This window comes from Carlito syrichta, unplaced genomic scaffold (assembly GCF_000164805.1).
Source record: "Carlito syrichta isolate Samal-C Ts95f unplaced genomic scaffold, Tarsius_syrichta-2.0.1 Scaffold303991, whole genome shotgun sequence".
Classification (NCBI taxonomy): domain Eukaryota; kingdom Metazoa; phylum Chordata; class Mammalia; order Primates; family Tarsiidae; genus Carlito; species Carlito syrichta.
The window spans coordinates 1,575-14,306 of NW_007248087.1; the positions used below are offsets into that span (position 1 = coordinate 1,575).

General features: G+C 50.2%; 1 protein-coding gene across 1 annotated transcript in view; it reads left to right on the top strand.

Moving 5' to 3' along the window:
• Positions 1–9,729, top strand: part of ACRBP (acrosin binding protein) — a gene marked incomplete at its 5' end in the record, with an annotated part of 11,017 nt that extends 1,288 nt beyond the window's left edge. The window contains 4 exons of the mRNA XM_021713025.1: positions 24–172; positions 2,853–3,032; positions 3,126–3,477; positions 9,710–9,729. Coding sequence (XP_021568700.1) covers positions 24–172; positions 2,853–3,032; positions 3,126–3,477; positions 9,710–9,729 — 701 coding nt within the window. The remainder of the gene's footprint in view (positions 1–23; positions 173–2,852; positions 3,033–3,125; positions 3,478–9,709) is intronic.
• Positions 9,730–12,732: the final 3,003 nt, after the last annotated feature.

The window sequence follows — 12,732 nt, forward strand, 5'->3', positions numbered from 1 at the left end:
CCCGGCCGCGCCCTCACCGCCAGGGCGGTCTCCTTGCAGCCTCCTGCGGCTGCCGCACACAGACGCCTTGCTGGTGATGTGCTTCTCGATCGTGGAGAACTCCTGCATCATAACCCCGACGGCCAAGGCCTGGAAGTACTTGGAGGAAGAGATCCTTGGCTTCGGGAAGTCGGTATGCCCGCCCTGCTGTCGAAAGGACACCCCCTCTGCGTGTCCCCTGGGCCAGGCACTGTGCTGAGTGTGGGCAGGGATGGCGGGAGGCACAGCTGGGGAGAGTCTCTCCGAGAGGGACTCCCTCCTCTGGCGGCATCTCCAGCCCACCTTCACGGAGGAAGGCTGGAGACCTGGAGACCTAGCCTGCCACCCAGTCCCGTCTGGAATGACTCCTCAGCGCTCTGAGCTGTCAGGGGGGCTTTGTGTCCTCTCTTGATCCAGTGCCTAGCTTTGCTTAGCTTTGCTTTAGGTGCAAGTTTGCTTCCTTCCAGAGTTTCCACAGACCCCACTCCAGGACTCTCTAAAGAGATTCCAGTCTTGGCCAGGCATGGTCCCAGCACTTTGGGAGGCTGAGGTGGGAGGATCACTTGAGTCCAGGAGTTCAAGACCAGCCCGAAGCCTGGGCCACATAGCAAGACTCTGTCTCTACAAAAAAACCAAAAAATAGCCCAGTGTGGTGGTGCTTGCCTGTAGTCCCAGCTACGTGGGAGGCGGAAGCAGAAGGACCGCTGAAGCCCACGAGTTTAAGGGTGCAGTGAGCTGTGTTCATGCCACTGCACTCGAACCTGGGTGACAGAGGGAGAGCCTGAGTCAAAAAAAAAAAAAAAAAAGCAAAAAAGGATTCCAGGCTGGGTTCAGTGGCTCAGCCTGTCATCCCAGCACTTTGGGAGGCCAAGGCAAGTGGATTGCCGGAGCCCGTGGGTTCGAGACCAGCCCGGGCAACTTGGTGAGCCCTCGTCTCTACAATACATCAAAAAAATTAGCCGGGTGTGGTAGCATGAGCCTGTAGTTCCAGCTCCCGGGAAGGCTGAGGCGGAAGGATGGCTGGAGCCCAGCAGGTCGAGGTGCAGGTCGTGCCCCTGCCCTCCAGCCTGGGTGATGGAGTGAGACTCCAACTCAAAAAAAAAAAGGGATTCCAGTCTTAATGCGTCCTCAACACTCAACAAGTCTAGTCCCAGGAAAAGACACTTTACATTTAGGTTTTTAAAGAATACAACTTAGCAAACATTTATTGAAAGCTTGTATACCATCCACCCGCCCATTTGTTCAACAAATACTGATTGGACACCAACTCTCTACTAAGTATTTGAGATGCCAGCAGGGCGTTCAGTAGATCCAGTCCCCCGTCTTTTGAGAATCTAGAGGGGAGAGAGACAAGGGAACCTGCAGGACAGTGTGACGGGCTCAGAGCCAGAACACACACGGGGACAGAGTCCTGAGGGTGAATGAGATGGGAAGACAGCTCTCCACATTTGGGAGGAGCAGAGAATGCTTATGAGAGGAACTGAGGTTGAAACTGAGATCCAAAGTTAAAAGCAGTGAGCCAGGCAGAGGGAGAGGCCCAGTGAGCTTCCTGCTAGAGAGATTAGTACGTGCAGAGGCTCTGAGGCAAGGAGGAGTAAAATGCCAGGAAGAACTAAGGATGAGCATACTAGCCAGGTGTGGTGGCTCACACCTGGAATCCCAGCACTTTGAGAGACCGAGGTGGGAAGGATTGCTTGAGCCCAGGAGTTCAAGACGAGCCACATAGCGAGACTCTATCTCTACCAAAAAAAAAAAAAAAAAAAATCAGCTGGGCATGGTGGTTCGTGCCTGTAGTCCTAGCTACTCGGGCAGCTGAGGCTGTGGTAAGCTGCGATCCTGCAACTGCACTCCAGCCCAGGTGAAGTCTGAGTGCCAGAGTGAGACTCTGACTCAAAAAAAAAGTTTAGGGGTCAGGCGAGAGCTACTGGACTGTATGGCTTGCATAAGAGGCAGTAAAGAGTCCGTTTTACCCGGAGCAGTTAAGCAGGAGAGAGAGCCAGAGAGAGCCAGGGTCATCATGCCAAAACTCTGGGATGACGGTTGTTTGCGTTTCAGCTGGGAGGAAGGGGAATCAGTACCGACTTTTGGTCAGGGACGTGAGGTTCCTCCCTTGTGTGCTGGGAGGAGGTGACGAGAGACAGCGCATACTGAGGAGCTGTCCGCAGAGGCGAGGAAGCGGGCCTGCCGGGCAATGTCCTCCGGCTGTGCTGGGTCCAGCTGGGAGATGGAGCTCCCTGCCGAGGAACAACTCCGGGAGTCCAGAGTCTTCGAGCCGGGGCACCGACTGGAGTGAGGAGGGCGGGGCCCGTGTCCTAGCTTGCCCGTCAGTCGGACGTGTGGACTTGAGCCTTGGTCTCCTCACCTGGCAGGGGAGGGCATCAGCTCCCGCAGAGCCCAAACGGGAGGGGAGCATTGTGGCCACAGGACCGGCACCTCGCCTCTGTGAACGGTGGCGTTACCAGTGGCAGAGGCCAGGGGAGGGGGGGTTAGGAGTTCTTCTCCGAGAGGGCTCAGGTGGGGGTGGCTGTGGGCCACCCGGTGGTAGATGCCTGTCAGGCCGGCCCTTGGCAAGAGAGCTCGGAGCTCCGGAAAGGGATGGGGGCGGTGGCAGGCTTGGGTGTCACCTGCAGGTCGACGAGGATCCCCTTAGGAGTGAATCAGTCCTCCAGGAAGCGGGCGGCTAAATGGAGAGCCAAGGCCAAGTCCGGGAGGAACCCTTGGGGAGGCAGCGGGGAGAAACCGGATAAGCTTTTGGAACCTTGTGTGGGGCCCACACTGGAGGGCGGAGGCCAGGCCGCGGAGTCAGCCTCAGCCTCTCGCCACACTCCTGCCAGGTCTGCGACAGCCTCGGGCGGAGACACGTGTCTACCTGCAAGCTCTGTGGCTTCTGCTCCCTGAAGCTGGAGCAGTGCCACTCGGAGGCCAACCTGCAGCGGCAGCGGTGCGACAGCTCCCACAAGACGGCCTTTATAAGCCCCCTGCTCACCTCCCAGAGCCTGCCGATTGGCAACCAGGTACCCAGTGGCTGCTGCGGGCGGTGTGGGTGCGGCGGGAGGCTCGGGGTGGGCGGAGGAAGGTGCACGCCTCTCCCGTCTCCGGTGCTGCAGGTGGGGCCCGAGGACCGGGGTCACTTTTATGGGCTGGATCTGTACGGTGGGCTGCGCATGGACTTCTGGTGTGCCCGGCTTGCCACGAAGGGCTGTGAGGACAGCCGCGTCTCTGGCTGGCTCCAGACGGAGTTCCTGAGCTTCCAGGATGGGGACTTCCCCACCAAGGTCAGAGCCACCCCCAGGGTTTGCCCAGGCCCTGCCGTTGCCTGGTTCCAGGTGGTCCTGGGGCTCCTGGCTTCTGAGAACCAGCCCTCACCAAACCTCCCGCCTTCGTCCAGTGAACCACCGCCCCCACCCCACTCCCAGAAGAGCAGGGTCCTGTATGGCCACATAGTAGGAATCCAGAGGGGTGAGAAAGCCCAGGTCTGGGAGGCCAGGGAGGCTCTGTCCCAGCTCTGCCGGTTACTTGCTGAGTGGCTCTGGTCGGGTCACTTCTACTCCGGACCAAAGTTCTGTCTCTTTTTTTTTTTTTTGAGTCGGAGTCTCACTCAGTCGCCCAGGCTGGAGTGCAGTGGCCGCTCCTGGCCACCGCAGCCTCGCCTGCTGGGCTCCAGCGATCCTTCCGCCTCAACCTTCCGAGAAGCCGGAATTATTGGCATGCGCTACCACGCCTGGCTGATTTTTTTGATTTTATTGTAGAGATGAGGTCTCGCTGCCCAGGCAGGTCTCGAACCCGTGGGCTCAGGCAATCCACTCACCTCAGCCTCCCAAAGGCGCGAGATTACAGGCCCGAAGAAACACTTCTATATGGGTTTCCAAGAGACAGTCTCTCTCCTCTCAAGTACTTATGGTCTCTGAGAATGTTTTTCACATCAGAATTCCTGGCCAGCTGCCAGTGTCATGATTGCTGGCCGAGCACCACGCCCTCCTATAGCCCCTCACTCAGATTCCATCACCATCACCTCAAATTCTGATAGTTGTATCTTGATGCACTGACATAACTCAGCTCCTGGCCTCGTGAGATCCCCCTAATCCTCTAAACCCAGGCACCTCCAGGCTCTTGACTATGAAACGTTCAAAATATAAGCTAATCCTGACCTCGGAAAGCAGAGCATTATTCAGCCCTGTTTGCTTTAAACCTGACTGTAGCCTCGATCACGGCTCTGGTCTCAGCCTTACACTTTCATCACTGCTGCTGGCAAACATCCCAGCATGTCTTCTGCATATATTTTTTCAAAATAAGTATACATTTCAAAAGGAGACTGTGATGTGTCAAAACCCAAATAAATTTAACTCACAAAAGAAGGACAAGAACAATATTAAAGCAACAATCAGGGACTGGGGACCCTGGGAGAGAATGCAGACTCTGACACGAGAACCTAATGCATTTACATGTATGCCGGGCATCACTGGGGAGGGGGGACTACCTAAGTAACTTTGGAAACGGGGTTTGGACTCAGAGCTGTCAGGCTGAAGGCAGAAAGAGCCTACGTAAACACAGCAACCTAGCTAAGGGAGTTGTCACGAGGTAAAAGTTAGTAATTCTGAACACTCTGCATGTACACAAGGGTCAAGCAAACAAGTAATGGGAGGTGGTGGTGGGAGTCACGTTTCCAGAGGGAAGTTACAAGTGAGCAGGTGGGGAGACTTATCCATGTAAGGAATTTAGCCATGCAGAGCTAAAGCAGAGCTGCAGCCTGGCAGGCACACAAGTCCACCTCCACAGAGATACAGATGGACAAATACAGGAATAATGACAGACACATGTATGCACGTGCATTCGGATACATTCACATGCTTCCTAGCTCTGCCTACTGAAAGGGCTTAGACAAAGTTACATTCTGGGAGCAGAAGGCACACCTAGAGCCAGACCTGGGATTCTTAATGCCACTTCCCAAAAAAAAAACAACAAAGACTCCTTAGAAAAATGGCTGATTCTGAGGCAGCAGCAGAGTCAGGGAACACACATGTCCTTAGAGAAGAATTCCAAAGGGTTCATGTAGCTCCTTATCCCTGCAGGAGGTGAAGCTTAATTCCACCCCCCTTGAGTGTGGGTAGAGTTAGCAACTTGCTTCTAAAAAAAAACAGTTAGCCGTGCTTGGTGGCTCAGCCTGTAATCCCGCACCTTTGGGAGGCTGAGGTGAGTGGACTGCCTGAGCCCGCGGGTTCAAGACCCGCCTGGGCAGCGAGACCTCATCTCTACAATAAATCAAAAAAATCAGCCAGGCGTGGTAGCGCATGCCTGTAATTCCAGAAGGCTTAGGTGGAAGGATCGCCGGAGCCCAGCAGGTCGAGGTTGCAGTGGCCAGGAGCGGCCACTGCACTCCAGTCTGGGCGACAGAGTGAGACTCCAACTCAAAAAAAAAACAAAACAGTTATGTAGAGGGGGAAGAAAGAAAAAAGTACCTTTCCAGTAAGGAAACCTGACAAAAACTAATGGAGTCAGTGCAAGTTAACATTACTGGCCATGCTGATGACACGCGGCCCTGGATCTGATGTGATGAGAAGGGTACTCGACCTCTGAGGTCTTCATGGCAAGAGCCCATAGCCCCATCCTCATCATCAGGAAATACATCAGGTGAACTCCAACTGAGAGACAATCTACAAAACACCTACCCAGGATTCCTCACAACTGTTGGAATTATGAAAACAAGAACAAGTTGAAGCAGCTAGGGAGACGACGATTCAATGCAATGTGGTATCCTGGACTGGATCAAGGACAATGTCTTTCACAGAACATTAGTGAAACCGAGTAAAGTCTGGAGTTTGTGATTTTGTTCAGTCAATTGTGAGGTACCAACGCTGCTCCTTATTTTTGACAAATATATATGGTGAGGGAACTGCGTGAGGGTATCCGTGGGAATTCTCTGTACTATCTGCAGCTTTTCCAAGTCTAACGCCATTCCAAAATAAAAAGTTTATTAGAAAAGCAGCAACAGACATTATAACAGAGATTTTTTTCTCCATATTTAGACTACCACTGAAACACACACACGCACACACACCCAAATCTTTTCCCAGCACTGCCTTCAAAATGAAAGAAGCAAACGAACTCAGGCTGGAGCGTGGTAAATCAGCTGAAGGAAGTTCTGTTAACTAGGTACACAACCTTAGACAAGGGATGTCACCTCTCTGGGCCTCCATTTCCTGATCTGTAATACAAGCAGGTTAAAAAAAAGAAGACGTTTAAGTCTTGTTTCAGGTCAAAGATACACTAGTCTACAAAAGCAATGCCCAACTTCCTGAACACCAGATTTGTCTAGATTTCCTCCCACACCCAGGAGCTGCTTCTCCATCTCACTGCCTGCAAATCTCCCCAGCCCCCAGGACACTGGCCTAGGCCAGCATCTCCTGCCACCTCACACACTCTCCCCAGGAGGCCCACCTCACTCTGTGGCTTCGATTCCCATGCACAAGCCATTTCCACATCCACACCTTTACCCTGAGCTCAAAGGCCAGCTACATGTTGGCCATTTTCTGAAACAGAACTCCTCTCCCTCTACAACTTGCTTCCCTCTGCGTGAGCGGAGTAAGGGCCCCCTGATGTCCCCCAACCCTCTATGTCCTGTTACATGGAAAGAGGGAATGCAGTGGACGTGGATGGAGATAATGCTAGTCAGCCAGCCCTGAGGCGGGGCGATACTCCAGAATTATCCCAGCGGGCCTAGCATCATCACGAGGGACTTTGTTAACGAGAGAGAGAAGTAGGCGAGTCCGCCACAGTGACACAGGCCACAGTGCTGCCAGGTTGCAAGGCGTGAGGAGGCAACAGGCCCAGAGGTGAGCAGCCGCTAGGAGCAGGGAAGGCAAGGAAGCGACTCTCCTGGAGACTCCAAAAGGCGCACTGCCGGCTGACACCTTGCTTTCAGCCCTCCCAGACCTGTGTTATGCTTGTGAATCGTGTAGTTCTAGGCCACTAAGTTCCGGAAATTTGTTCCAGTCGCAACGGCAAAGGAACGCGCCCTCTGAGAAAACAGGCCTCTATGAACATGGATGCCTAGACCCAAACCCTGGGTATCTGCTGACTTCTCCCTTTCCTCCATGTCCAAAGTCAAGAAACCATCAAGTTCCATCACTTACTCCCCAACCCCTTACTGCCTTCCTAGTCCAAGTCATTGCACTAGCCTCCCAAGTGGCCAGCCTGCCCCCAGGCTCATTCCTAGGAAGCCACTCCCACATCAGAGCCAGAGAAGCCAGGTAACACACAAACTGTCCTATTCTTCCTCAACACACTTAGCGGCTTCCCACCACCCTACAGCCCAAGCTCCTTACCCTGCCTCACCAGAGCCAACCGCCACTGTCCTGGCCCTTTCCTGTTCGCTCTACTTTCTGCTCAGCGCACATGGCTTTTTTAGTCACTGCTGTATTTCTCATATAGGCTTGAGCAACCCTAATCTAAAAATCTGAACTCTGAAATGATCCAAAATCTGAAACTTTTTGAGCAGTGACATGACACCACCAGCGGAAAATTCCACACCTAAGTATTAAAAGACAAACTTGTTTCATGTACAAGTTATTAAAAATATTGTATACCTCAAGCTAGGTACACAAGGTGTACAAGAAACAAAGAAATTTAGTGTTTAGACTTGGGTCCTACCCTGGGATACCTCATTATGTATACGCAAATATTCCCAAATCTGAAAAAATTCAAAGTCTAAAACACTTCAGACCCACAGGTTGTGCGTCCCTTATCGTCAGGTAAGGGACGCGCAGCCTGTGTTATTAAGTTTCAGCCAAGATCCCAAATCCTCCCAAGTTTAGCACTGAGACAACAGAGCTAAGGCCAGTCCAGGGCAACTCTCTCAAACTCAGCAAACTCCCCAGCGCTCTGGAAGCCTCCAACCAAGAGAATAGAAATAGAGCACTAACAAAAGCCACATCTTCCATGGGAGGCTTCACACGACCCTTCCTTGTTAACTGGCTTAAACGTCTATTGCAGTCCGTGCCACAGGAACGCTGCTCTTTTTTGCCGGAAGGTAAACCCCATCCTCATTTTTCTAAAACTGGAACACATTTCTGGTTCTTAAACCACATCATTTTTTTCCCTACTGAGAATATGATGTCCTCCCAAACATACATGTACCCCCTAGACCTCAACACACACCCTTAGAGCCATCCCCTACCCTGACAGCAAGATACACACTCTAAGTCGCTTTTCCACTCATTTCCCGTTACAGCCAAAGCAAGTGTTTAAGGCTGACCAAGAAGTAAATCTTACACAACAAATCAGCAAATGAGAAACACCTATGAAAAAGATCTTTCATATCTTTTTATATGAAAGGAAAAGGAAGCTCAAAGACATGAAGGACCTGGTTCAAACTCTCACAGCTAGTGGACAGTAGAACTTGCCTTTCAGCTCCTGGCTGCCTAGACTTTGCACAATACCAACTCTGGGCCAAATGCTCTGAAGGAGCCATCTCTCTCACCTGCAAAGGGTCCAAATAATTACAACAAAAACAAAGTAACTAATAGATGAAATGTGAATGCTATGTGCCAAGCATGGTGCAAAGCACTTCACACATATTGAATTCCCACATCAACCCTAGGGTGAGAATAAGGGAGCCGTGTGCAGGCATGAAGTGAAATAAAAACTCACTAGCTATTAACTGCTATTTGACAATACCACCCCCATTTTACAAAGGAGAAAACCGAAACTTACTCTAAGTCACAATATTGACAATCTGCAGAGCTGAGTCTGAACCCAGTGACCTGATTCCAAAACTGGTTCTTAAAGCTCCAAGTTCCCCTGTCTGGCCAGCCCTCCTCACCAACAAGGGAAAGAAGACAGCGCCAGCAGAATCCCCATGGATACCTCCTGACCAGCCGGCCGGCTTTTCTACTTGAGACATACTGCACCTTCTCCAGACAGAAGGGCTGGAGCTGTGACATGTGCTGGGAATTCTTGAAAAGATCTGAGCTGCAGCATCCTTGTGGTGTCCTAAATCCTCCGAGTGCTGGGAAACAGTTCCCCATGGGTCTCACATATCTCCTTACATCCTGGGAGCAGACACTAACCGCCCTTTGTGCCAGAGTCTTTTCACAGATGTCTGTATAATGAACAAAACCTCAGGAGATCGAGACCATGTGTCCTCCAGAGCAGAGCACAGTGCAATATAGACAATGCCTCCTCCATGCAAAGAGCAGGTAGGGTGCACTCAGGAGAAGAACCTGGGCCCCTGAAGCCCAAGGTTCCTCCAAGGTGACACAGACCCTCTGCAGTGCCACCCTGGGCCCTTTCACGTAGCCCCCATCGGGCTTGAAACATACAGGACAGCACCCACGTTGCCTCCACAGAACTCGGGGCAGAAAGGAGAACACCCGTGTCACCCCCATGGGACTTGGAGCAGCCAGGAGAGCATCCACGTCACCCTCATTGAACTTAGGGCAGAAGGGACAGTATCCGTGTCACCCCCATAGGACTTGGGGCAGCCAGGATAGCAAGGTGAGTCATAATCCCCACACTGCTTGATGGGCAACAAGGAATAAAGGCCTCTGTCTCTGGGCCAGGAGTGCCCCATCCCCTGCCAGCACCCATGACGCTCTGGCAGGCTAGCTGGTCAGTTTTCGCAGGTCTTGACACCAAGCCGTTCACAGCTGTTTCCATCTTTGCTCCACTCAGAGCAACCTCTCCCCCCCCACAGGGAACTCCTACTCGTCCTGAGTGTCACCGACTCCCGCATAAACCTTCTACCCGAGGTCCTCAGCTGGATCAGCCCATCCACCCAGGGCACCCAAAGTTTCCTGCAAGCAGGTCTCTAGCACAGCATCATCACAGCGTTACTCCACCTGCGTGAGCGTGTGCTGGGCCAGGTGTCAATTAACTGCCTCTCAGCCCACAATGTGCCCTTCGCCACACGCTCAGCGATAATGGACGGGGCTGCTTCAAGCACTTCTCCTTACAGCGGGCACGACGTGAAGCGCTCTCGATGGAGAGCACCTGTAGGACACTGCAGGAGAAGGGGAGTTCCCCAGCCAGCGTCACACTTGAGCCTGAGAGGCTGGACACACGGCAAGGGTGTCCACTGTCACCGCTCTCACGCTACAACGTACTGCAGGTCCTGTCCGGGACAGATAGGCAAGAAGAACAAATAAAAGGCATCCAGATTGGAAAGGAGGAAACAAAACTCTCTCCACTTGCAGATGGCATAGTCCTGTATACAAAGATTCCTGAGAAATCCACTTTAAAAAAAAAAAGGAAGCCGGGCATGGTGGTACACACCTGTAGTTCCAGTTACGTGGAAGGCTGAGGCAGAAGTCACCTGAGACCAGCAGGTTGGGACTGCGGTGGCCGTGAGCGTGCCACTGCACTCCAGCCTGGGCGACAGAGTGAGACGACAACTCAAAAAAGAAAAAAGGAAAAATAAGTGGCCTCAGCAAGGTTACAGAACACAAGATCAATGTACAAAAATCAATTGTGTTTTTATACACTTGCAATGAACAACCCGAAAGCGAAATTAAGAAAACAACTACACCTACAATAACATTAAAAATAATAAAATGTTTATGAATAAACTTAACAAAAAATGTACAGGATTTTCACTCCGAAAATTATAAAACACTGCTGAAAGAAATTTTTAAAATTCTGAAAGAAAATTTTAAAATTTAAAACAAATGAAGACTGGTGGCTCAGACCTATAATCCCAGCACTATGGGAGCATCAGGCGGGAGGATCACTTGAGGCCAGGAGGTCAAGACCAGCCTGGGCAATGTAGCAATACCCCATCCCTACAAAAATAAATAAATTAGCTGGACATGGTGGTGCATGTCTTTAATCCTAGCTACTCGGGAGGCTGAGGTGAGAAGATAGTTTGAGGTCAGGAGTTACAGAATGCAGTGAGCTATGATTGCGCCACTGAACTCCAGTCTGGGCAACAGAATACCATCTTGTCTAAAAAAAAAGAGAAAGAGCTAAATAAAATCCCATGGCCATCAATCAGATGATTTAATATTGTTAAGATAATAATACTCCTCCAGACTGGGCTACAGACTCATGTAATCTGCTCAGAATCCCAGCTGCCTTCTTTTTAGAAACTGATAAACTGATCTTAAAAACGATAGAGAATTACAAGGGACCCTGAACACCCAAAAGAATCTTGAAAAATAACAAAGTTGGAAGTCTCACACTTCCTGATTTCAAAACATAACTACAAAGCAACAGCAACAAGACACTGTGGTACAAGCAGAAACAAAGGCCTTCAGAATTCCATTGATAAAATAGATTTGAGCGTCTAAAAACAAACCTGTTTTTGTCAACTGATTTCAACAAGGGGCCAAGGCCACAGGGCAGGGAAAGAATGGTGCTGGGACAACTGAATAGCCACAGGCAAAAGAATGAAATTGGACCCTCAACTCAAACCAGATACAAAAATTAACTCAAAATGGGTCTAACTGTAGCGGTTAAAACTATAATACTTGAAAAAAGCAGGGGCCAATCTGCGTGACCTAGATTCAGTGATAGGTTCTTAGATAGGACACCGAAAGCTTGAGCAACAACAATAGGTAATCTGATTTCATAAGCAAAAGCTTCTGTGTTTCAAAGAACACTATCAAGAAAGTGAAAAGACAACACACACAAAGGGAAAATACTTGCAAATCACATATATGATACGAGACTTGTAATACAGAAATAACTAATATCTGAATAGACATTTTGCCAAAGATATTCACATGGCCCGTAAGCTCACGACATCCTTAATCATCAGGGAAATGCAAAACAAAATCACAGTGAGGCCAGAAGCAGTGGCTCATGCCTGTCGTTCAGCACTTTGGAAGGCTGAGGCAGGTGGATTGCCTGAGCTCAGGAGTTCGAGACCAGCCTGGGTAACATAGTGAAACCTCATCTCTACAAAAAGTTAAGGGAAAAAAAAAAAGTAGCTGGGTGTGGGGGCACGCACCTGTAGTCCCAGCTGCTTGGGAAGCTGAGGTGGAAGGATTGCCTGAGTACAGGACTTCCAGCCTGGGTGACAGAGTGAGACTCCAACTCAAAAAACAAAAACCAAAAAAACCCAAAACTACAGTGAAATACTAATTTGAAATACTATTTTGATATAAATGCTCATAGAAGCATTACTTATTACTAATAAGAAATCATCAAGTAATGCTCTAATAATAACTCAATGACCATCAATGAATGGATGTATAAAATGTGGTAAGTTCCTATTCAGCCACAGAAAGGAATGAAGCACTGACTAATACATGTCATAGCATGGATGAACCTTAAAAACACTACACTAAGTGAAAGAAGCCAGTGCCCAAAGACCACATACTACATGAGTTCATCCATACGAAAAGTCCAGGACAGGCAAATCTACAGAAACTCCAAGACGATGAGCAGCTCTTTAGGAAGGGGGGTGGGGAAATCAGGAACGTGATCGCTGAAGCGTGCAGAGTCTCTTTCTGTGAGGTGATCAAGTGTTCTAAAACTGACTGTGTTGACGGTTACACGTGTTTGCAAATATTCTAAAAGAACTCCACTGAACTGTACACTTTAAACGAGTGAATTATATGGTACGCAAATTATACCTCAAAAAAGCTATTTTTTAAAAGTCACCAAACAGGACAGGCACGGTAGCTTAAGCCTGTAATCCCAACAACTCTAGGAGGCCAAAGTGAGAGGACTGCTTGAGCCCACGGGTTCGAGACCAGCCTGAGCAACTTGGTGAGA